The sequence below is a fragment of the Oncorhynchus tshawytscha genome, linkage group LG19 (genome assembly GCF_018296145.1).
Source record: "Oncorhynchus tshawytscha isolate Ot180627B linkage group LG19, Otsh_v2.0, whole genome shotgun sequence".
Lineage (NCBI taxonomy): Eukaryota > Metazoa > Chordata > Actinopteri > Salmoniformes > Salmonidae > Oncorhynchus > Oncorhynchus tshawytscha.
In genome coordinates this window covers 58,265,822-58,291,739 of record NC_056447.1, presented here as the reverse complement: position 1 = coordinate 58,291,739, position 25,918 = coordinate 58,265,822, and the positions used below count along the sequence as shown (strand labels likewise).

Genomic DNA, 25,918 nt, shown 5'->3' with positions numbered 1-25,918 from the left:
CACAGGTGTGGCTTCGGGACAAGTCTCTAAATGTCCTCGAGACTTGAACCCGATCTAACGCTGCTGGAGAGACCCGAAAATAGCTGTGCAGCGACGCTCCCCATACAACCTGACAGAGCTTGAGAAGCTCTGCGGAGAAGAATGGGAGAAACTCCCCAAATACAGGTGTGATTAGCTTGCAGCGTCATACCCAAGAAGTCTTGAGGCTGTAATCGCTGCCAAAGGTCCTTCAACAAAGTTCTGAGTAAAGAGTCTGAATACTTATGTAAATGTGATTGCTAATTTATTAAATAAAAAAAACAGCTAACATTTCTAAAAACTTGTTTTTGCTTTGTCATTATGGGGTATTGTGTGTAGATTGATGAGGATTTTAAAATCCATTTCAGCATAAGGCTGTACTGTAATAAAAGGTGGAAAAAAGGAAGTGGTCTGAATACCTTCTAAATGCTTTGTATTTTAGGAATTAGTCTCATCTAGGGTTATGCTGAGAAATTAAATTATGCTGGGTTAGGATTTTAATCCATAACTTCACTAGTTTTCCTTGCTAGGTCGCAATTGTAAATGAGAACTTGTTCTCAACTTGCCTACCTGGTTAAATAAAGGTAAAATAAATAAATAAAAATACCTACAGACTGACCGAAACATGAAAACATGAAAAATAAAAAACGATATCCATTTCCAACCAGCTGCTGTAACTGTCTTACTTGGGTTTGATGGGGTCGTAGGGGGCTTCTTCCAGCAGATCATAGATATAGTTGTTGTATATCTCGATATAGGACACAAACACACTGTAGCTACTGTCCTCGTCCACCCCGTCCGCCCGGCAGGCCTCCTCTGGATTGATCATGTCTGCAAACTCTGGGTCCAGCCTCTGCCTGGAAACCAGGGGTTGGAAACAAAATTAATTTTGAATCGTTCCGTTCTGAACAAAACCATATTTATTTTTGTTAAACCGGGGTCGGAACAACCCACAAAATAAAGTTCTGAATCGGGAACAAACACACAAAATACCAGGTAATATTGTGCCTTTCTGTTCCATTTTAAACCTCTGAAAGAATCAATTATTCACCTTCAGCTCAACATTAAATGACTTCACCAATCAGTGTGGATAGAGCAGCTTGCTATGGCGCGTGCCAAGCTATATTTGTTTACATGGGCGACAGACACATGTAGGGCGTGAGATGCGACTGACATTTTGCGTGTCGGGAGAGAGCAAGCGAGGGTAGCGGAGGAGGCTTGAAGCACTGGGCATATTGTTATGATATCATTATCTGAATTAGGCTCACAGAATTATACATAAGAGGAGCGGCTTCTGTGGAGGAACCTTGAATGTCTGAACTTCCTGGAGTTGACTTAATGATGGACCAGAGCTAGCTAGCTAACAAGCGTGTGTGTGCAGAGCAGCACCAGGATTAAAACACACATCTTAACCTTTTTGTAGTTTATAAATCCAAAGTGAAAAATGATAAATATAATATCCTTAAATAGCGTTGAAAAAGTTATTCCATTCTTCTCTAATTAATACTTTCCCCCTAATTTCTGAACCGCGCTTGTAACGTCAGCACAGTGGGCCGTGCTCCCGAGGGGGAGGGGCCACAGAGGGGGCCGTGCTCCCGAGGGGGAGGGGCAGGTAGCCTACACACCCCTTGGTAAAGATTTCTAGCTGACTGGCAGACACTGGAACAAGTTCCTGAGTGACAGAGGGAGGGGCTATGGTTATATTGGGAAATGATAACTTTGTAATCTGAATACTTTCCTTGGTGCCCTTATTTCCTAGTTAATTACAGGTACACGATTAATTAATTTGATCACGTTATACTAATTACAGGGAATCTTTGATAAAACTATGTTTTCAATTTAATGATAGTAAAGACATGACAATGGCTTGAACTACCCAGTTTATAATGTGCAAATGTAATGCTTAATATTGGGTTCCCGAGTGGCGCAGCGGTCTAAGGCAATGCATCTCAGTGCACTACAGTCCCTGGTTCGAATCTAGGCTGTATCACATCAGACCATGATAGAGAATCACATAGGGCGGCGCACAATTGGCCCAGCGTCTCCCGGGTTTGGCAGTCATTGTGAATAAGATCTGTTAACCGACATGCCTAGTTAAATAAACATTTTACAAAATGCTCACTGTAGAGCCATGCAAATTGACCACCCGCCAACATGGCTGGTGAAATAGAATGTCTCACCTGCCAATACCTAAATCTACCCACATTTGGCAGGTGGTCATTTAAAGCCCTTAGTATTACATAGGGCTGAGAATATTATCACCATACTGAGGTGCCGACACCATACGTATATGAATCATACAGTATATGATTGAATTGCGATTCTTATAAAATACATTTGTGGCCATTTTAGTTTCTCACTGTTTTAGGTTTTCGTTAGCAAAATCACATGTGATTTTAGGAAAAGCTTTTCCATCTACCAGAAGACTTTTCATTAGCATGATCGCTAACAGCTACATAGTTACAGGAAATACGAATCACTGATGCATTCTATTCATGTCTTATGATAAACTTGGACAAATTAATTCATTTTCAATACATTCAGTTGATTCCCTACTAAGTTCAATACATTCAGTTGATTTCCTACTAAGTTCAATACATTCAGTTGATTTCCTACTAAGGTCAATACAGTCAGTTGATTCCCTACTAAGTTCAATACATTCAGTTGATTCCCTACTAAGTTCAATACATTCAGTTGATTCCCTACTAAGTTCAATACATTCAGTTGATTTCCTACTAAGTTCAATACATTCAGTTGATTCCCTACTAAGTTCAATACATTCAGTTGATTCCCTACTAAGTTCAATACATTCAGTTGATTTCCTACTAAGTTCAATACATTCAGTTGATTCCCTACTAAGTTCAATACATTCAGTTGATTCCCTACTAAGTTCAATACATTTGAATATTGTTTAATTATGTTTTAATGTCTTGATTCTGTGATTCTGTTGTCCACATTCTCCGCATCGCAAATTTTATAGGGCCCGGAATAAAACATATTCCATTGACATACAGTATTACAATCACACAGGGAAAATATATTTGAGAGATTGAGTTTCAGGCTTTCTCGTTATAAAACACTCACCTGGAGGGTGTTTTAGGGACAACAGTTGGCTGGTTTTCCCTCTTCTGGCGCTCCAACAGAGCATCCACCTGATTCTGGACCTCCATACCATTCTTATCATCTGTCTTTAACACCTGCACATCACAGTGGAATTAAATAGTACCAGACTGTCCCATTCAATATGGATCGAAGCTGGGAGATTTCTCTAACCAAGTCTCAACATCATTATAACACATGGTATGTATTATGGACATTAGACCAGCTTTGAAGACGACATAAAAACAAAAAGTTAGTTATTTCTCTTACGAATCGTTTGGCCTGGTAAGGGCCGACGCTGTTGAAGATCATGTCCAGGGAGCGGGGCAGGAGCCCCCCCTGTCCTGGAGACCCAGTCATAGTGAAGGTCTTCCCACTGCCCGTCACCCCATAGGTAAACAGCAGACCTGGAGAAGGGAAAGAACAGACATCCTGATTAATAGACATACAACACGAGATGGTAAGACATTCCAGGGTCGTACATGCATTAGTGCACACCGGAGCAAAACATTTTGCAATGGAAAACAAGTTACTCATGAAAAAGTTCAGGTCGTCCTTCCCCGTTTCCTGCAGTTTAGTTCCAAGTGGATAGACAGGTTAGCTGACGTCACAAAAACAATACTCCGCTTTAAAAATGTTGTTATGGTTCTGGATGGCCAGACAGCTAGCTACAATGACAAGAAGCTGCCATGTGCTGTTATGGTTCTGGATGGCCAGACAGCTAGCTACAATGACAAGAAGCTGCCATGTGCTGTTATGGTTCTGGATGGCCAGACAGATAGCTACAATGACAACAAGCTGCCATGTGCTGTTATGGTTCTGGATGGCCAGACAGCTAGCTACAATGACAAGAAGCTGCCATGTGCTGTTATGGTTCTGGATGGCCAGACAGCTAGCTACAATGACAACAAGCTGCCATGTGCTGTTATGGTTCTGGAGGCCAGACAGCTAGCTACAATGACAACAAGCTGCCATGTGCTGTTATGGTTCTGGATGGCCAGACAGCTAGCTACAATGACAACAAGCTGCCATGTGGAGAATCCTAGGTGGCTCGTTTCATCTCGTTGTAGATACCATGTCTTGTTTTTAGGTGTTGACTGATGTCATGTCTATGCTAATATGGGTTAAATTAGCTATCTAGGTAACCAACAACTATAAGGATGTATTGAGACAAGTGCGCATATGTATCTTGTTTTCAATAAACATTGGAGACAAATTATAGATACATGTTGTCGTTGTCAACAATCTTAGCTAACCCAGTCTGTTTTTTTTACCATAGTTAAGGTTGCTAAGCAACCCATCTAGAACTCATGTATGCGGTTCACCCCCATTAACATACCATAGTTGAGGTTGTTGCTAAGCAACCCATCTAGAACTCATGTATGCGGTTCACCCCCATTAACATACCATAGTTGAGGTTGTTGCTAAGCAACCCATCTAGAACTCATGTATGCGGTTCACCCCCATTAACATACCATAGTTGAGGTTGTTGCTAAGCAACCCATCTAGAACTCATGTATGCGGCTCACCCCCATTAACATACCATAGTTGAGGTTGTTGCTAAGCAACCCATCTAGAACTCATGTATGCAGTTCACCTCCATTAACATACCAATACAGGGTACAGGTCATGAGGGTTTAATTGACCCTGACCTTGTAATAACATCCCACTGTATAAAACTGCAGGGCCTGTTCATCTTCCTGTCAAACAGCAGCTGAAGAGTGTCGAGCCTCTGATCACAGATGACCAGCTGTTGGGCAACAGAACAGGGTTCTGAACCGGTTTTTCCCCCTTACCATTTTTACTGTGAATGAGGTCATCCACTAGGGGCTTGGCAACATCCTGAAACAATTCCATCTGGGACGTCTTAATGCAGAACACCTTCTTGAAGGAGTACTGCGTCTGTCAAAGCAAAGTGTCTGTTAGCCCAAACCTATCTGGCCGTCTGTCTGATGCCAGGACACATACAGCACCTTGTTTAGCTTTAATGACAGACATGAAACACAGGTTAACAGTGGTTGCAGAAAGTATTCATACCCCTTGACTTACCTCCATCATCACATTATTATAATTTTTTTTACACAATTATGGGTCCAGTGGGCATCATTTGAAAGCATGTTATATTGCCAATATGACTAGCTAAATGATGAAATATGATCTTAGTGTTGTCTTTCACAATGCAAGTCAAGGAAAAGGATAATTGTGGTGTGCATAGAATGAAGGCCTTCAGTGTGTTGGCCGCGGCGGCTGTCTGAGGTAGTGTTTATTACATTCCTCAACATCTGATCTTTCAAAATACATCAAGTCGTATCCAGCATTTCCCTCACAACATTTTTTTTGCAAAAGTTGCCAAATTAGCAGGAGGGATGGGACAGCTGTCAGACAAAACACATACAAATCAAATTATTTTGGCAACATACACATATTTAGCAGATGTTATTGCGGGTGTAGCGAAATGCTTGTTACTAGCTCCAACAGTGCAGAAGTATTTAATTCACAACAATGCACACAAATCTAGAAGTAAAATGTAATTAAATAAAAAAAGATGAGCAATGTCAGAGTATCATTGACTGAAATACAGTAGAATAGAACACATTACATACGAGATGAGTAAAGCAGTATGTAAACACTATTAAAATGACAGCGACCTGAAGCGCAGAGCTCTGTCGTCGTGTATAGCATTTTACTGTACAGCCACTGCATTCCAATTTAAGCATTAATCAGTGCCCAAATATGCCATGTACAACCCGTATATGGGTCGTACATGCACTTCTACATTCTTAGGGTGTCTGTCAACTCATGCTTTTCAGTTTTCAGCAGCGGAAATAGCTCATGTCACACAGAGGTTTCAGACAAACATACCTCCTTGAACTCGCCATTCCTGTTGGCTTTGAGTCCGTCAGGAGCGTGTAGCTGGATGGTGGTGTTGCTGATCACCTCAATACAACACTCCTCATCCTCCACTCCAAGAGGTCTCACACGACAGTAAACCTGAGAGACAGCACCAAAACAATAACTACAGCTAAAACAATTACAACGTGATGCACCTCAGAGTAATCCTGTAGGAGTGGCCTGACGTCCCCCAACTCTTTCTCTAGTAGTCTGAGACTGAGCTCCAAATAACACATTCCCTATTTAGTGCACTAATTTTGACCTATATATTAGTACACTAGTTTTGACCAGGGGGGCGTAGGGTTCTGGTCAAAAGGAGTGCACTACATAGGAAATTTGGGGGACACTTTATCAAACACTTACAGACATGGTTTTCATTGGCTTAAAGTGGCTGGATCATATAGTTAGCCAATTAGATTAATTCCATGGGCACAATTTCAATCAGGTCCCCAACCCACCAGTCTCCAGACATACAATACATCCCAACCCACCAGTCTCCAGACATACAATACATGTAGCTCTGCTGTGGCTTTATTATAGAACATGAGTAACATATATAGATATAAAATAACTATGTTTCCAAATGGATTTAGTTATTCTTTCTTGCCATGCAGGACAATTGAAGAAATCATTAAACCGATCACAGTAACCAACTCAGTGGCAGATACATGTTTTCCAAATGTGCTGACTAGTTAGTAAGGAATGTTTTTGTCGTTTACTTACACCAACTGGATCTTTCTGGTTGCTGGATTGCTTCTTTGGAGCAGGTCTACGGGGGGTTTTATGCTTCCTAAGCAAATCAAATGAAAAACCCAACAACAGGTAACCAAGTTAGCGACTCGACCAATTTAGCCTTAGTTGACCTGGTCAGCTAGCGTTAGCCAGCTAACGACAACTTGACGCGGTTTACATTACGCAAATAGCTGTCTAAAGATATTGGTTATTTGCAAATAACTTTAATAATAAATCATGTTTTCTTTATTGAATTCGTAATTTTTCTACTCACGTAGGTCGTATCATGGTGAAATGTTTTGGTTTGATTTCTTACTTCCAGCTCCAACGTTCCCTCTACCTCGCGGACTAAATATTTTTCAAATTTAACCAATCAGAGGAGACTGAAACAACGGAAGTTCCTCCCAACTATTTCTGGTAAACGAAAAAAGTCCGGAACTTCCAAATAAAAGCCATTTATACAACACTGCCGCTTACTGGGTAGAAGCTGTAACTTACAGAGTAGGTACACAACACATGTGGTGTATGCATGGAAATTGCAATAAAACGAAGAACAAGGAGCTCAACACATATGTTGAACTCGTGCATCAAGTAATTTGAAGAACATGCATTACATGCAGTCTGGCTGTCTGCCCTTGCCCCCTACCGTTCTCGTTTGTTCTTGTGCAACCATCTAGCTACAGTAAATGTGAGTTTAATAAGCTATGTCGATCAGTGTGGTTGATTCCAATTGTGTTCCTAAATTAAAGTGATAGTTACCAAAAAAATGTGTATGTTTGTATTCGTGTTGAGAAGAGTCCATTTCATCAGTCATAAATGGATTGGAAAGGTCTAATTTCCAGTGGTGTAAAGTGCTTAAGTACAAATACTTTAAAGTACTACTTAAGTAGTTTTTCTGGGTATCTGTACTTTATTTTACTATTTACATATTTGACAACTTTTACTTTTACTTCACTACATTCTTAAAGAAAATATTGTACTTTTTACTCAATACATTTTCCCTGACACCCAAAAGTACTCATTACATTTGGAATGCTTAACAGGACAGGAAAATGGTTCAATTCATCCCTACTGCCTCTGATGCGGCAGACTCCCTGACCACACATGCTTCATTTGTAAATTAGGTCTGAGTGTTGGAGTGTGACCTTGACTATCCATAAATAAAAAAACAAGAAAATTGTGCTGTTTGGATTACCTACTTAAGTATATTTTTGCAAATAATTGTACTTTTAATAGTGAAGTATACTTAAAATCAAATACTTTTAGACTTTTACTCAAGTAGTATTTTACTGGGTATTTTACTGGGTGACTTTCACTTTTACTTGAGTCATTTTCTATTAAGGTATCTTTACTTTTACTCATGTATGACAACTGGGTACTTTTTCCACAACTGCTAATTTCCATAAATAATGTCAAAAAAATCTTTATTCGTCACATGCTTCATAAACAACAGGTGTAACAGTGAAATGCTTACGAGCCCTTCACAACAATGCCGAGAGAAATCAAATAGAGAAAAGTAAAACACATAATAATAAATACACAATGAGTAACGAATGATAACTTGGCTATATATACGGGGTACCAGTACCGAGTTGATGTGCAGGGGTACGAGTTAATGAGGTAGATATGTACATATAACGAGGAATTATTCTGTGCCTGTATTTTCCATTCATTTAGAGTTGAGGCATCGGATATCATATCTGTATGTTGACAAACTGTTTTGTGTTGAATAAGAGTGATTCGTTTTTCATTGCTGATTGTTTCATTTCTGCACCCAGCATACACATTCAGAAAGGAAACCGGCTAAGAAGGCTCCTTCTGAGGCATCTCAATCAAAGCAGAAGTCAAGGTAGAGGAATGGAGAAGCCTCCCGTTGCCTGCCGCACTGCTGCTTGGGTTCCACCTTGCGATCTGTTCACCGTCTGCCCTGGTCTGTCTCCCCCTGTATGGTACAGGTACCCCCGCCACACTCCCCCCTCTCTCCGGAGCTTTCGCTCTCGCCTCCAGCACTCACGCACTGTTGGGGCGAATGACTCTGAACTTACAATGGCTAGCCCCAAGTCGTTATATTTCTTCTTGTGCTTGATGCTATTTGCCTCAAGACTCCTGCATGCTTTGCTGACTATGAACTTGCTTTTTTAGCCAGCCGTGGGAGAGACTGTTTGTTCCAACACCCGGGACTCTCTCTATTGGTTACACAGACTTTTAGCCTTCCATCCTATTCTAACCACCTCTCGCCAGCTTTGTATTCATATTACCTGATGAAATTACTGTTGTCATCTGATGCACATTCAAATGTCATATATCAGCACTGCAGAGCTCTCCCTGTCCTCTGCCGTGCCTTGATTGTTTTACTGTTGATGATATCTGGAAATGTGCATGTACACCCTGGCCCATCTACTGTTGCTAGCCCCAATTCTGACTTGTGCTCTGATATGATATCTGCTTCACTGATTTCTGCTTTCGTAAAAGCCTGGGTTCTCTGCACGTTAATACTAGAAGCTTATTACCTAAAATTGATCAATTGAAAGTGTGGGTTCACAGCTCCAATCCAGATGTGTTGGTCATTACTGAGACATGGTTAAGGAAGAGTGGGACCACGCAGCCTTCATACCGCTCAGGAAGGAGACGCGTTCTGTCTTCTAGAGATGAACTTACTTTGGTGCGAAAAGTGCAAATCAATCCCAGAACAACAGCAAAGGACCGTGTGAAGATGCTGGAGGAAACAGGTCTACACTTGTTGTATTCGGCACATGTGACAAATAAAGTTTGATTTGATATGATTTATTATATTTTAGTTGTTCGAACCATGTTCTTTTATTCAAAACTTCCATTGACAAACAAAGCAAATGCTGGAATGGATATAAACATGGACAATCATAATTGACACCACATGATAGAAATCCACAAATGTTTGAAATATGTCTTACAATGTTCCACTGTGTTTCAAAGTATTAATTGTGTTTCAGGTGTTCTGTATACCTCTGTTGCTGATGATAATTTGTTTAAACAAATATATACAGTACCAGCTAAAAGTTTGGACACACCTACTCAAAGATTTTTCTTTATTTTTCCTGTTTTATACAAGAATAATAGTGAATACATCACAACTATGAAATAACACATATGGAATCATGTAGTAATGAAAAAGTGTTAATCAAATCAAAATCAATTTTATATTCTTCAAAGTAGCCACCCTTTGCCTTGATGACAGCTTTGCACACTCTTGGCATTCAACCAGCTTTATGAGGTAGTCACCTGGAATGCTTTTCCAACAGTCTTGAAGGAGTTCCCACATATGCTGAGCACTTGTTGGCTGCTTTTCCTTCACTCTCCAGTCCAACTCATCCCAAACCATATCAATTGGGTTGAGGTCGGATGATTGTGGAGGACAAGTCATCTGATGCAGCACTCCATCATTCTCCTTCTTGGTAAGATAGCCCGTACACAGCCTGGATGTGTGTTTTGGGTCATTGTCCTGTTAAAAAACAAATGATAGTCCCACTAAGCTCAACCCAGATGGGATGCCTTGAATTCTAACTAAATCACGGACAGTGTCACCAGCAAAGCACCCCACACCATCACACCTCCTCCTCCATGCTTCACGGTGTGAACCACACATGTGGAGATCATCCGTTCACTTACTCTGTGTCTCACAAAGACACGGCGGTTGGAACCAAAAATCTCAAATTATGACTCATCAAACCAAAGGACAGATTTCCATGAGTCTAATGTCCATTGCTCGTGTTTCTTGGCCCAAGCAAGTCTCTTCTTCTTATAGGTGTCCTTTAGTAGTGGTTTCTTTCCAGCAATACGATCATGAAGGCCTGATTCACGCAGTCTCCTCTGAACAGTTGATGTGTCTGTTACTTGAACTCTGTGAAACATTTATTTGGGCTGCAATCTGAGGTGCAGTTAATTGCCGATTACCTGAGGCTGGTAGCTCTAATGAACTTATTCTCTGCAGCAGAGGTAACTCTGGGTCTTCCTTTCCTGTGGCAGTCCTCATGAGAGCCAGTTTCATCATAGCGCTTGATGGTTTTTGCAACTGCACTTGAAAAAACTTTCACATTTCTTGACATTTCCAGGATTGACTGACCTTCATGTCTTATAGTAAGGATGGATTGTCGTTTCTCGTTGCTTATTTGAGTTGTTCTTGCCATAATATGGACTTGGTCTTTTACCAGATAGGGATATCTTCTGTATACCACCCCTACCTTGTCACAACACAACGGATTGGCTCAAACACATTAAGAAGGAAATACATTCCACAAATTAATTAACACCTGTTAATTGAAATGCATTCCAGGTGACTACCTCATGAAGCTGGTTGAGAGAATGCCAAGAGTGTGCAAAGCTGTCATCAAGGCGAACGGTGGCTACTTTGAAGAATTTAATTTGTTTAACACTTTTTTTGGTTACTTTTGGTCCATATGTGTTACTTCATAGTTTTGATATCTTCACTATTATTCTATAATGTAGAAAATAGTAAAAAATTTAAAAAAATCTGTGAATGAGTAGGTGTGTCTAAACTTTTGACTGGTTCTGTATATATCCTTTTGTACACTGTATTAAAAAAGATAATTACAAGCTTGGGACCAGGCTAATGAACAGTCTGTATCTCAATCTAAGTGAATATTGTGATGGTCTCCAGTCTACGCAGCTCGTTGACTGTAATATTAGCCAGACGTATCAGCACCTCTCCCCATTTCTCCTGGTCCTTCTCTCTCTCCTGGAGCTTGGCCTGGTGAGCAGAGTAGACCATGCCCAGGATGAGGCTCTCAAAGCGGGGTTGGGCGAGAGGGAGAGGCCCTCTCTTGTCCTCCAGGTCCTTCACCATCTGCTCCATAGAAGAGAGCGTCTTGGGGATGTTGTCGTTGATGTGAGCCAGGAAAGCTCGTCCCTGCCTCATAGATGCCATCTCCAGGTCCAGCAGAGCGATGTTGTTGTCTTTGTCGATCTCTACTCCACCCAACAAGAACTGTATGGAGAGGTAAGAATCAAATGTGGGATGATGCACATGACTTGCTGCACCCTCAACAACTACTGTGATTATTATTATTTGACCATGCTGGTCATTTATGAACATTTGAACATCTTGGCCATGTTCTGTTATAATCTCCACCCGGCACAGCCAGAAGAGGACTGGCCACCCCTCATAGCCTGGTTCCTCTCTAGGTTTCTTCATAGGTTTTGGCCTTTCTAGGGAGTTTTTCCTAGCCACCGTGCTTCTACACCTGCATTGCTTGCTGTTTGGGGTTTTAGGCTGGGTTTCTGTACAGCACTTTGAGACATCAGCTGATGTAAGAAGGGCTATATAAATACATTTGATTTGATTTGATACACAATATATACAAAAGTATGTGGACACCCCTTCAAATTAGTGGATTCGGCTTTTTCAGCCACATCCATTGCTGACAGGTGTATAAAATCGAGCACAGAGCCATACAATCTCCATAGACAAACATTGGTAGTAGAATGGCCTTACTGAAGAGTTCAGAGACTTTCAACGTGGCACCATCATATGATGCCACCTTTACAACAAGTTGGTTTGTCAAATTCCTGCCCTGCTAGAGCTGCCCCGGTCAACTGTAAGTATTGTTATTGTGAAGTGGAAACGTCTAGGAGCAACAACGGCTCAGCCGAAAGTACTGAAGTACTGAGCGTGTAGTGCATAAAAATGTGTGCGTAAAATCGCCTGTCCTCGGTTGCAACACTCACTACCGAGTTCCAAACTGCCTCTAGAAGCAACGTCAGCACAATAACTTTTTGTCGGGAGCTTCATGAAATGGGTTTCCATGGCTGAGCAGCCACACACAAGCCTAAGATCACCATGCGCAATGCCAATCGTCAGCTGGAGTGGTGTAAAGCTCGCCGCCATTGGACTCTGGAGCAGTGGAAATGCGTTGTCTGGAGTGATGTATCACGCTTCGCCATCTGACAGTCCGACGGACGAATCTGGGTTTGGTGGATGCCAGGGGAAACACTACCCCAATGCATAGTGCCAACTGTAAAGTTTGGTGGATGAGGAATAATGGTCTGGGGCTGTTTTTCATAGTTCCGGCCTCTTAGTTCCAGTGAAGGGATATCATAACGCTACAGCATACAATGACATTCTAGATGATTCTGTGCTTCCAACTTTTTGGCAACAGTTTGGGGAAGGCCCTTTCCTCTTTCCGCATGACAATGCCCCTGTGCACAAAGCAAAGTCCATACAAAAATGGTTTGTCGAGATCGGTGTGGAAGAACTTGACTGGCCTGCGCAGAGCCCTGACCTCAACCCCACCGAACACCTTTGGGACAAATTGGAACGCCAACTGCGAGCCAGGCCTCATCGCTCAACATCAGTGCCTGACCTAACTAATGCTCTTGTTGCTGAATGGAAGCAAGTCCCTGCAGCAATGTTCCAACATCTAGTGGAAAGCCTTCCCTGAAGAGTGGAGGCTGTTGTAGCAGCAATGTTCCAACATCTAGTGGAAAGCCTTCCTAGAAGAGTGGAGGCTGTTATAGAAGCAAAGGGGGGACCAACTCCATATTAATGGATGAGCAGGTGTCCACATACTTTTGGTCAGGTAGTGTAGATGAGCAGGTATCCACATACTTTTGGTCAGGTAGTGTATATGAGCAGGTGTCCACATACTTTTGATCGGGTAGTGTAGATGAGCAGGTGTCCACATACTTTTGATCAGGTAGTGTAGATGAGCAGATGTCCACATACTTTTGGTCAGGTAGTGTAGATGAGCAGATGTCCACATACTTTTGGTCATGTAGTGTAGATGAGCAGGTGTCCACATACTTTTGGTCAGGTAGTGTAGATGAGCAGGTGCCCACATACTTTTGATCAGGTAGTGTAGATGAGCAGGTGTCCACATACTTTTGATCAGGTAGTGTAGATGAGCAGGTGTCTACATACTTTTGACCAGGTAGTGTAGATTAGCAGGTGTCCACATACTTTTGATCAGGTAGTGTAGATGAGCTGGTGTCCACATACTTTTGGTCAGGTAGTGTAATAACATGTGTACAAGAAAGAAGTTGAGGAAACAGATAGTGGGGCAAAAAACTACAAAAGAGAAAATACAATATGCTCATATAAATTCAGCCTGTTCCCAGATCTGTTTGTTCTTTCTTGCTGACTTTGATGGTAATTGTCAACAAGACCAGACTGACTAACTGATCTGGGACCAGGCTAATAGAAGTGTAACTCCAACCTCAAACATCAGGTTTGAATCGGTGATGGATTGGCCCAAGCCCTGGGAAGGAAGACCGCCATGTACGGCACCAGACACATCTGAGAGAGAGAAAGTTGGTCTTTTCATGATAAAAATGAATAATGTTACTCTCAGAAATATAGGACTTAATTTAACTCAACTTCCACTTAGAACCTGTTGCGGTATTCAATTACATGCGAATGTAAATCTTGATATACAATCCATCTATTTTATATCCATTTATGAATGCATTGCATTCAAAACACAACATATCTTTCATTCAAAGTTAGTTTAAAAACAATTATAACTCACCTTCTAAAAGATCTTGACACCACACTATCGCTACGGTGACCCATATGAGAACTCTTGGTCGAGGTTTTGCCACCATCTCTCTTTTATGACTGTATACCTCTGATTGCATGATGATTTCACTGTCTCCTTCTATCCTTTGCTACTCTTCAATAAAACTCAGTCCGATAGCCACGAGTCTAGGCTAGAATGCCATACATTCTTCCACCTAGGAAAAAGGCATGAGGGCCAGTTGGCTCATAAGTTTACAGCATAGTTGTTCCATCCTGGTCCTAAGGGACCTACTGGGTGTGCAGGCTTATGTTCCATCACGTTAGTAGGCCTACACACACAATTCAAAGATTCAACTACGGTCATCACTAAGCCTATGACTGAATGTGTAGTAGTTAAACAAAGTTCGGTACACCCTGTGTGCCCCAGGACCAGGATTGGAGACCTGCGATTTACACACACAAAAAAATGAAGTAGACTGTTGTAACATATCTCCACCACACAGTGGCAGCACCTATCTCTGGCACCAGCATCAGCTGAGCTGGCCAGGAAAAAGGTTTGTTTACTTCCGGTGAATATTACGCCGTCTTCCGTATGATGAAATAGATCAGATAGTGGAGCAAAGGTAGGCTGAAAAGATTTACTAGCCAATAAATTATATCTTAAACCAGAATCTGATATTGATTAAACTGTTAGTTAAACAACTCGGCGTGTTTGGTGTCAGAATAGTGGCGCGGTAAGGATTTGTACCGTTTGGTTGCTTCGCTTGCTACAGTAACTAACTTTTACTGACAGTCAATGAATGAGCATTATCTATTTTTCTGGTTTCGTAAACCAAAAATAATACATAACGTTAGTCCAGTTAAAACCAGTGTGATTTCAGTTCGCATAGAAACACGAACCAGCATGTTTTAAATCTCTGCACATGCGTAGTCTTTAGTCTGCTTTTTAGTTATTTTTTAGTTGTCTTAACCGGCAGTGTTTTTAACTATACACACTAACTGTTGTGTTTCTCGATGGTTCTCATGTAGCCTAACCCTGCTAGCTGGTGAGATGGAGTCCAGTGGGGACAGGGCCAGGTTCGGGGGACAGAGTGTAGGAGCAGGCTCTTTGGTGGCAGAGGAGAACTACTTCCTAGGTTACACTTTTACAGACCGCTCCCACTCCAGCCGCGTGGTGCAGAGCATCATGGACCTATGTCTGCAGGTAAGGAATCTCAATTCAACTTTCTCTGATTCCTCGCATCCTATCTCCTCAAAACTTATAAGAGGTGAAGGTTCCCTCCCCTCAGGCCTTCATCTCCAATGGGGTTTGAAGAGGAGGCAAGGAGAGAGGATGTGAGTAATCAAGGAAAGATGAATTGAGAAAGAGCCAAGGAATAATATATGCTCCATTCATTTGAAGTCTGTCTCCCAGTGCAGCATTAGTTTCGGAGGTATGATGACATTAACGGTTCCTCCATCTTATATCCCCGTGTCTTCAGGACGGCCTGTTTGCTGACGTGACGGTGAAGGTGGAGGGGAGGGATTTTAACCTGCACCGCCTGGTACTGTCAGCCCAGAGCAGCTTCTTTAGATCCATGTTCACATCCAACCTGAGAGAGGCTCACACACGTACCATCCAACTGAAGGACGTCAGGTAGGGCTGCTGGTCTCTAATCCCTGGTGCCATCGCCTGCCGTTGTGCCCTTTGCACATGGCACTTGACCCATAAACTGCTCAATGAGTTGTTTCTCACCAATTGGACAATAAAGTCTATTTTCTATACAGCGCATCAGTCTTCCAGCTGCTGGTTGACTACATCTACCACGGGACAGTGAAGCTGACAGTGGAGGAGCTGCAGGACACCTATGAGATGGCTGACATGTACCAGCTGACTGCTCTGTTTGAAGAATGCTCCCGCTTCCTGTCACGCACCGTAGATGTCAAGAATTGCCTACAGGTGAGCTGATTGGCTGGGTTTCTATTTCCTGTACCTGATACAGCCAATCATTGGTGTCTGAATTAATGAGCAAATGTATGTTCCCTTTGTAGATAGGAAGGACTCAGGTAGAAATGTGAATTGTATTCGTCAAGGTACTGGATCTGTGTAGCTGCTGTCAATTTGACCATCTTGTCATCTTGTTCCACACGGTAGCTTTTTGAAGTACTGTCAGTTGATTGACTTCTTCCTGCTGTAGGTGATGTGGCTGGCAGACAGGCACAGTGACCAGGAGTTGTATACTGCAGCCAAACATTGTGCTAAGATCCACCTGGTCCAACTTCACCAGACTGATGAGTTCCTCAACCTGCCACTCTGTCTCCTCATGGACATCATCAAAGGTACTTATTGATTTCTTGCTTGATTTGATTTACATAGTAATGGGGGAAACTTACCCCACCACCATATTTATCACCCACCTGGGTAATGCCACGGCGGCCATTTTGTCAGGCCCTTACCCGTGTTTCTGTTGTCCAGACGGTGTTCCAACCTCTCAGAACCCCACGGTCGCCATCCAATCCTGGATCAACCACAACAAGGTGGAGAGAGAAGAGTTCTCCACTGTTCTCCAGGAGAACCTCAAGGTACAGTGTTCTCATTCTAGAACCCTAAACTCCACTGCACGTCTCTAATATTTCTATCAGATTGGGGGGACTTTTTGGGGGGAGTTTTTTTGAGATGCACCCAGTTTTATGGAGGTCGTAGCTAAAAATATTAGTTTTTTCCCCCTAAAATTTTAGTATATATCATTCTAGTTATACATGTAGTGACTATTGATTCCCTCACTGTGTCTTTGCAGGAGATCGGTGAGATGGTGCACATCTACCTGATAGGTAAGGAGGAGACGAGGACCCACTCCCTGGCCATTTCCCTGCACTGTGACGAGGACGATGCCATCAGCGTCAGCGGCCAGAACAGCCTGTGTCACCAGATCACAGCAGCCTGTAAACACGGGCTAGACCTCTACGTGGTAGGGGGGTCCATCCCTCGCCGCATGTGGAAGTGTAACATGCAGACCATGGACTGGGAGCGCTGTGCCCCGCTGCCCCGAGATCGTCTCAGCCACACCATGGTCTCAGTCTCGCTCCAGGATGCCGTCTATAGTCTGGGAGGTAAGACGCTCCAGGACACACTGTCCAACGCCGTGATTTACTACACGGTGAAGGACAACGTGTGGACGGAGACTAGCCAGCTGGATACGGCGGTGTCCGGGGCGGCGGGGGTTAACCTGGGAGGAACCATCTACATACTGGGGGGGGAAGAGAACGACATGGACTTCTTCACCAAGCCGTCACGACTCATCCAGTGCTTCGACACGAAGACTCAGAAGTGCCAATTGAAGCCTTACGTCCTGCCGTTGGCGGGAGTGATGCACGCCGCCGCCCACATGGATCTGCTGTTCATCGTAGCAGAGGGGGACTCCCTGGTGTGTTACAACCCGCTGTTGGAGAGCTTCACCAGGCTACGTTTCCCTGAGGTGTGGAGCTGTGTGCCGTCCTTCTGGAAGGTGGCCAGCTGCAACGGCTCCGTCTACGTGTTCAGAGAGAGGTGTACAAAAGGAGACGCTCACACGTTGAAGTTTAACCCCGCTACGTCAGCCGTGACTGTTATCAAGGGGATTAAAATACTGCTGACCAACTGGCAGTTTGTCCTGGCCTAAAGTTTAAACTCACTACGGTGAGGGCATGAGGTATTTGAGAATATAGAATGGAAAATATTCAGATCCTTTTTACTTTGACCGTTAGTCTTATTCTCTCAATCTACACACCAAACCCCATAATGACAAAGCAAAAGCAGGTTTTTAGATATTTTAGCAAATTTATAGAACCCCCCCGAAATATCTTATTTATATAAGAACCTTTGCTATGAGACTCTAAATGTAGCTCAGGTGCATCCTGTTTCCATTGATCATCTTTGAAATGTTTCTACAACTTGATTGGAGTTCACCTGTGGTAAATTCAAATTGATTGGACATGATTTGGAAAGGCACACACTAATAAGGTCCCACAGTTGACAGTGCATGTCAGAGCAAAAACCAAACCATCTAAATAATTGTCCATAGAGCTCCGAGACAGGATTGTGTCGAGGCAGAGATCTGGGGAAGGGTACCAAAAAATGTCTGCAGCATTGAAGGTCCCCAAGAACACAATGGCCTCCATCATTCTTAAATGGAAGAAGTTTGGAACCACCAAATCAAATTTTATTTGTCACATACACATGGTTAGCAGATGTTAATGCGAGTGTAGGGAAATGCTTGCTATTTTTCTGGTTTCGTAAACCAAAAATAATACATAACGTTAGTCCAGTTAAAACCAGTGTGATTTCAGTTCGCATAGAAACACGAACCAGCATGTTTTAAATCTCTGCACATGCGTAGTCTTTAGTCTGCTTTTTAGTTATTTTTTAGTTGTCTTAACCGGCAGTGTTTTTAACTATACACACTAACTGTTGTGTTTCTCGATGGTTCTCATGTAGCCTAACCCTGCTAGCTGGTGAGATGGAGTCCAGTGGGGACAGGGCCAGGTTCGGGGGACAGAGTGTAGGAGCAGGCTCTTTGGTGGCAGAGGAGAACTACTTCCTAGGTTACACTTTTACAGACCGCTCCCACTCCAGCCGCGTGGTGCAGAGCATCATGGACCTATGTCCAGACGGTGTCACCAAGACTTTTCCTAGAGCTGGCCGCCCGGCCAAACTGAGCAATCGGGGGAGAAGGGTCTTGGTCAGCCAGAACCTGATCAAACATCGCTGGAGAGACCTGGAAATAGCTGTGCAGCGACACTCCTCACCCAACCTGACAGAGCTTGAGAGGATCTGCAGAGATGAATGGGAGAAACTCCCCAAATACAGGTGTGCCAAGCTTGTAGCGTCATACCCAAGAAGACTCAAGGCTGTAATCGCTGCCAAAGTACTGAGTGAAGGGTCTGAATACTTATGTAAATGTGATATTTCCGTTTGTATTATTTGTAATAAATTTGCAAAAAATTATTATATATTTTTTTAGCTTTGTCATTATTGGGTATTGTGATGTCATTATTGGGTATTGTGATGTCATTATTGGGTATTGTGATGTCATTATTGGGTATTGTGATGTCATTATTGGGTATTGTGCGTAGATTGATATGGATTTTTTTTCCTGTTTTGAAAAAAAAATCAATTTTAGAATAAGGGTTGTAAGATAATGTGTAAAAAGTCAAGGGGTCTGAATACTTTCTGAATGCTCTGTAAGGTGTTACATTACATAAGCTGATATTTCTGTCTCTTATGGTCTCTGATGCAGTCATCCTCACAGCTTTAAACATGCTCATTGTACAGCAATAAGTGATGGGATGAAACCACACGATCGGAGAATTCAGAGATCATATTTTCTTGCATATGTCACAAATACATCCCATTATCTGTAAATATATTCAACAAAGCTCAAATAAAACTACAATGTGAACAAACAGGTTGTTCAGACATCCCTAACATTTACACCTGTGGAACGTGGATTTACGTATTCAGAAAAAAGTGCTTGTGGATCTGTATTCTGTGCTTAAAAGAAATTTTAACAAGTTATGCCTGTCGAAGTATTACAGTCAGCGAATGTGACTTCAGATGAGTCGACTATCTCCATTCATTGGGATTATCTTTGGTCACCGCATTCTCATTCGCCATTTCCTGGGAAAATACTTTCTAGCTAGATAAATAACTTCATGAAATGTGAGTATAACGTTTTATTTATTAAATGTTAAAATGTTAACCAAATGACTTTTCATATGAATGTTAAATTCAATCATTGGGGCATGCAACGCACTAGGCAATCTCGTCAGCTGTTTAGACAAAGTTAAATGAACTAGTTTATTCAGCAATGTGTCAATTATGAAGAACCGCTCAGTTTTCAAATCATGAATTGTTGATCTGGCTAGCCAGCTAATCTTTTTGAATATGTGATATTTTTGCAGCACAAAGCACTCTGTTCCGCCTTGTGGTGGTAAGAAATGTTAATATTATCCAATAAAAATGTTAGAAATCCAGCTGTTTTTCTGTTCCATGTTGGATGACCTGCAAGCAATGCCTGGGTTTCAAACCAACAACTTGTTAGCCACTCCCAATGTTTTGGGCCTGTTCCACTCCCAATGTTTTGGGCCTGTTCCACTCCCAATGTTTTGGGCCTGTTCCACTCCCAATGTTTTGGGCCTGTTCCACTCCTAATGTTTTGGGCCTGTTCCACTCCCATGTTTTGGGCCTGTTCCACTCCCATGTTTTGGGCCTGTTCCACTCCCAATGTTTTGGGCCTGTTCCACTCCCAATGTTTTGGGCCTGTTCCCTCCCAATGTTTTGGGCCTGTTCCACTCCTAATGTTTTGGGCCTGTTCCACTCCCATGTTTTGGGCCTGTTCCACTCCTAATGTTTTGGGCCTGTTCCACTCCCAATGTTTTGGGCCTGTTCCACTCCTAATGTTTTGGGCCTGTTCCACTCCCAATGTTTTGGGCCTGTTCCACTCCCAATATTTTGGGCCTGTGCCACTCCTAATATTTTGGGCCTGTTCCACTCCCAATGTTTTGGGCCTGTTCCACTCCCAATATTTTGGGCCTGTGCCACTCCTAATATTTTGGGCCTGTTCCACTCCTAATGTTTTGGGCCTTTGCTTTGTCTCTTGAGTGTTCTGACGTCAGAGAAATGGTTTACCATGTTATTGTCACGAGAACTCACTACAGTCAACGTGGGGTGAAGTAGATACAGTAACAAACCAACAACTACTGGAATGTCACATTCAGCCTTCAAATGCCTTTCGCAGCATTACAGTCAAGTAAAAAAACACTCACAAATTGCTTCCTTATGTCTGCTGAATACAACAGGTAGACCTTACCGTGAAATGCTGAATACAACAGGTAGACCTTACCGTGAAAAGCTGAATACAACAGGTAGACCTTACCGTGAAATGCTGAATACAACAGGTAGACCTTACCGTGAAATGCTGAATACAACAGGTAGACCTTACCGTGAAATGCTGAATACAACAGGTAGACCTTACCGTGAAATGCTGAATACAACAGGTAGACCTTACCGTGAAATGCTGAATACAACAGGTAGACCTTACCGTGAAATGCTGAATACAACAGGTAGACCTTACCGTGAAATGCTTTCTTACAAGCTCTTAATTAAGGATCGGACCCTTTTTTTCAAAATTTTCGCCTAAAATGACATCCCCGAATCTAACTGCCTGTAACTCAAGACCTGAAGCAAAGATATGCATATTATTGATACCATTTGAAAGGAAACACTTTGAAGTTTGTGGAAACGTGAAATGAATGTAGGAGAATATAACACATTAGATCTGGTAAAAAGATAATACCAAGAAAAAAACATGGGTTTAAAAAAAAAAAAAAATTGTTCAATCATCTTTGGAAGGCCATAATGTATTATTCCAGCCCAGGTGCAATTTTGGTCACCAGATGACAGCAGTGTATGTGCAAATTTTTAGACTGATCCAAAGAACCATTGCATTTGTGTTCAAAATGTTGTATCAAGACTGCCCAAATGTGCCTAATTGGTTTATTAATAACTTTTCAAGTTCATATCTGTGCACTCTCCTCAAACAATAGCATGGTATTATTTCACAGTAATAGCTACTGTAAACTGGACAGTGCAGTTAGATTAACAAGATTTTCAGCTTTCTCTCCTACATCAGATATGTCTATGTCCTGGGAAATGTTCTTGTTACCTACAACCTCTTGGTAATCGCATTAGCCTACGTTAGCTCAACCTCATGCTAATCGCATTAGCCTACGTTAGCTCAACCTCATGCTAATCGCATTAGCCTACGTTAGCTCAACCTCATGCTAATCGCATTAGCCTACGTTAGCTCAACCTCATGCTAATCGCATTAGCCTACGTTAGCTCAACCTCATGCTAATCGCATTAGCCTACGTTAGCTCAACCTCATGCTAATCGCATTAGCCTACGTTAGCTCAACCGTCTTGTGGGGGACCCACCGTTCCTGTAGAGGTTTTAATGAACCAATAATGCAATTCAAGAAAGAGGAAAGAAAATATTTACTAAATAAAATAAACTAAAGTTAAAAAAATATATAAAAAGTAACACAATAAAATAACAAGGCTATATATATATAAAGGGTACCGAGTCAATGTGTGGAGGTACAGGTTAGTGGAGGTCATTTGCACATGTAGGTTGGGTTGAAGTGGTACTGCTTGCCGTGTGGGAGCAGAGAGAACAGTCTATAACTTGACTAGAGTCTCTGACCTGTATCAGTCCTTTATCAAACCTGTTACCTGTATCAGTCCTTTATCAAACCTGTTACCTGTATCAGTCCTTTATTAAACCTGTTACCTGTATCAGTCCTTTATCAAAACCTCAGTCCTTTATCAAACCTCAGTCCTTTATTAAACCTGTTACCAGTCCTTTATCAAACCCCTTTCTTTCTCAAACCTGTTAGCTGTATCAGTCCTTTATCAAACCTGTATCAGTTCTTCATCAAACCTGTTACCTGTATCAGTCCTTTATCAAACCTGTTACCTGTATCAGTCCTTTATCAAACCTGTTACCTGTATCAGTCCTTTATCAAACCTGTTACCTGTATCAGCCCTTTATCAAACCTGTATCAGTCCTTTATCAAACATGTTACCTGTATCAGTCCTTTATCAAACCTGTTACCTGTGTCAGCCCTTTCTCAAACCTGTTAGCTGTATCATTCCTTTATCAAACCTGTATCAGTCCTTTATCAAACCTGTTACCTGTATCAGCCCTTTCTTAAACCTGTTACCTGTATCAGTCCTTTATAGAACCTGTTACCTGTATCAGTCCTCTATCAAATCTGTTACCTGTATCAGTCCTTTATCAAACCTGTTACCTGTATCAGTCCTTTATCAATCCTGTTACCTGTATCAGTCCTTTATCAAACCTGTTACCTGTATCAGCCCTTTATCAAACATGTTACCTGTATCAGTCCTTTATCAAACCTGTTACCTGTATCAGCCCTTTATCAAACCTGTTACCTGTATCAGCCCTTTCTCAAACCTGTTAGCTGTATCAGTCCTTTATCAAACCTGTATCAGTCCTTTATTAAACCTGTTGCCTGTATCAGCCCTTTATCAAACCTGTTATCTGTATCATTCCTTTAGCAAACCTGTTACCTGTATCAGTCCTTTATCAAACCTGTTACCTGTATCAGTCCTTTATCAAACCTGTTACCTGTATCAGTCCTCTATCAAACCTGTTACCTGTATCAGTCCTTTATCAAACCTGTTACCTGTATCAGTCCTCTATCAAACCTGTTACCTGTATCAGTCCTTTATCAAACCTGTTACCTGTATCAGTCCTTTATCAAACCTGTTACCTGTATCAGTCCTTTATCAAACCTGTTACCTGTATCAGTCCTTTATCAAACCTGTTACCTGTATCAGTCCTTTATCAAACCTGTTACCTGTATCAGTCCTTTATCAAACCTGTTACCTGTATCAGTCCTTTATCAAACCTGTTAGCTGTATCAGCCCTTTCTCAAACCTGTTAGCTGTATCAGTCCTTTATCAAACCTGTATCAGTTCTTCATCAAACCTGTTACCTGTATCAGTCCTTTATCAAACCTGTTACCTGTATCAGTCCTTTATCAAACCTGTTACCTGTATCAGTCCTTTATCAAACCTGTTACCTGTATCAGCCCTTTCTCAAACCTGTATCAGTCCTTTATCAAACCTGTTACCTGTATCAGTCCTTTATCAATCCTGTTACCTGTATCAGTCCTTTATCAAACCTGTTACCTGTATCAGCCCTTTATCAAACATGTTACCTGTATCAGTCCTTTATCAAACCTGTTACCTGTATCAGCCCTTTCTCAAACCTGTTAGCTGTATCAGTCCTTTATCAAACCTCTATCAGTCCTTTATCAAACCTGTATCAGTTCTTCATCAAACCTGTATCAGTCCTTTATCAAACCTGTTACCTGTATCAGCCCTTTCTCAAACCTGTTAGCTGTATCATTCCTTTATCAAACCTGTATCAGTCCTTTATCAAACCTGTTACCTGTATCAGCCCTTTCTTAAACCTGTTACCTGTATCAGTCCTTTATAGAACCTGTTACCTGTATCAGTCCTCTATCAAACCTTTTACCTGTATCAGTCCTTTATCAAACCTGTTACCTGTATCAGCCCTTTATCAAACATGTTACCTGTATCAGTCCTTTATCAAACCTGTATCAGCCCTTTCTCAAACCTGTTAGCTGTATCAGTCCTTTATCAAACCTGTATCAGTCCTTTATCAAACCTGTATCAGTTCTTTCTCAAGCCTCTTACCTGTATCAGTCCTTTATCAAACCTGTATCAGTCCTTTATCAAACCTGTATCAGTTCTTTATCAAACCTGTTACCTGTATCAGTCCTTTAGCAAACCTGTTAGCTGTATCAGTCCTTTATCAAACCTGTATCAGTCCTTTATCAAACCTGTAGCAGCCCTTTATCAAACCTGTTATCTGTATCAGCCCTTTCTCAAACCTGTTAGCTCTATCAGTCCTTTATCAAACCTGTATCAGTCCTTTATCAAACCTGTATCAGTCCTTTATCAAACCTGTATCAGTTCTTTATCAAACCTGTTACCTGTATCAGTCCTTTATCAAACCTGTTACCTGTATCAGTCCTTTATCAAACCTGTTACCTGTATCAGTCCTTTATCAAACCTGTTACCTGTATCAGCCCTTTCTCAAACCTGTTAGCTCTATCAGTCCTTTATCAAACCTGTATCAGTCCTTTATCAAACCTGTTACCTGTATCAGTCCTTTATCAAACCTGTTACCTGTATCAGTCCTTTATCAAACCTGTTACCTGTATCAGCCCTTTATCAAACCTGTATCAGTCCTTTATCAAACATGTTACCTGTATCTGTCCTTTATCAAACCTGTTACCTGTATCAGTCCTTTATCAAACCTGTATCAGTCCTTTATCAAACCTGTTACCTGTATCAGTCCTTTAGCAAACCTGTTACCTGTATCAGTCCTTTATTAAACCTGTTACCTGTATCAGTCCTTTATCAAACCTGTTACCTGTATCAGTCCTTTATTAAACCTGTTGCCTGTATCAGCCCTTTATCAAACCTGTTATCTGTATCATTCCTTTAGCAAACCTGTTATCTGTATCAGTCCTTTATCAAACCTGTATCAGTCCGTTATCAAACCTGTTACCTGTATCAGTCCTTTATCAAACATGTTACCTGTATCAGTCCTCTATCAAACCTGTTACCTGTATCAGTCCTTTATCAAACCTGTTACCTGTATCAGTCCTCTATCAAACCTGTTACCTGTATCAGTCCTTTATCAAACCTGTTACCTGTATCAGTCCTTTATCAATCCTGTTACCTGTATCAGTCCTTTATCAAACCTGTTACTTGTATCAGCCCTTTATCAAACATGTTACCTGTATCAGTCCTTTATCAAACCTGTTACCTGTATCAGCCCTTTCTCAAACCTGTTAGCTGTATCAGTCCTTTATCAAACCTCTATCAGTCCTTTATCAAACCTGTATCAGTTCTTCATCAAACCTGTTACCTGTATCAGTCCTTTATCAAACCTGTATCAGTCCTTTATCAAACATGTTACCTGTATCAGTCCTTTATCAAACCTGTTACCTGTATCAGTCCTTTATCAAACATGTTACCTGTATCAGTCCTTTATCAAACCTGTTACCTGTATCAGCCCTTTCTCAA

General features: G+C 41.7%; 3 protein-coding genes across 8 annotated transcripts in view; 1 reads left to right on the top strand and 2 right to left on the bottom strand.

Annotated features, from left to right (window-relative positions):
* Positions 1 to 7,120, bottom strand: part of kif23 (kinesin family member 23) — a 38,643-nt gene extending 31,523 nt beyond the window's left edge. For all 4 annotated transcript variants that reach the window (XM_042301991.1, XM_042301993.1, XM_042301992.1 and 1 more), the window contains exons 1-7: positions 7,016 to 7,120; positions 6,733 to 6,799; positions 5,980 to 6,108; positions 4,914 to 5,019; positions 3,388 to 3,524; positions 3,103 to 3,215; positions 705 to 875 (exon numbers count right to left, since the gene is read on the bottom strand). In XM_042301991.1, coding sequence (XP_042157925.1) covers positions 705 to 875; positions 3,103 to 3,215; positions 3,388 to 3,524; positions 4,914 to 5,019; positions 5,980 to 6,108; positions 6,733 to 6,799; positions 7,016 to 7,029 — 737 coding nt within the window. In that variant the 5' untranslated portion in view covers positions 7,030 to 7,120. The remainder of the gene's footprint in view (positions 1 to 704; positions 876 to 3,102; positions 3,216 to 3,387; positions 3,525 to 4,913; positions 5,020 to 5,979; positions 6,109 to 6,732; positions 6,800 to 7,015) is intronic.
* Positions 7,121 to 11,242: 4,122 nt separating this feature from the next.
* On the bottom strand, positions 11,243 to 14,883 carry LOC112221693 (protein FAM180A). The gene is made up of 3 exons (XM_024383937.2): positions 14,262 to 14,883; positions 13,950 to 14,029; positions 11,243 to 11,722 (listed from the first exon to the last, which is right to left on the bottom strand). The coding sequence occupies exons 1-3, from the start codon at positions 14,368 to 14,370 to the stop codon at positions 11,369 to 11,371; spliced, it is 543 nt and encodes a 180-aa protein (XP_024239705.1). The 5' UTR covers positions 14,371 to 14,883; the 3' UTR covers positions 11,243 to 11,368.
* Positions 14,826 to 18,874, top strand: kbtbd4 (kelch repeat and BTB (POZ) domain containing 4). Of its 3 annotated transcripts, none has more exons than XM_024383933.2 (7): positions 14,826 to 14,874; positions 15,281 to 15,455; positions 15,733 to 15,887; positions 16,019 to 16,190; positions 16,429 to 16,570; positions 16,707 to 16,813; positions 17,029 to 18,185. In XM_024383933.2, the coding sequence occupies exons 2-7, from the start codon at positions 15,303 to 15,305 to the stop codon at positions 17,887 to 17,889; spliced, it is 1,590 nt and encodes a 529-aa protein (XP_024239701.1). In that variant the 5' UTR covers positions 14,826 to 14,874; positions 15,281 to 15,302; the 3' UTR covers positions 17,890 to 18,185. The 3 variants fall into 3 exon arrangements, with proteins under 3 accessions (XP_024239701.1, XP_024239703.1, XP_024239702.1); XM_024383935.2 differs by having other exon boundaries at positions 14,864 to 14,985; XM_024383934.2 differs by lacking the exon at positions 14,826 to 14,874 and adding an exon at positions 18,705 to 18,874 and having other exon boundaries at positions 15,071 to 15,455; positions 17,029 to 17,919.
* Positions 18,875 to 25,918: the final 7,044 nt, after the last annotated feature.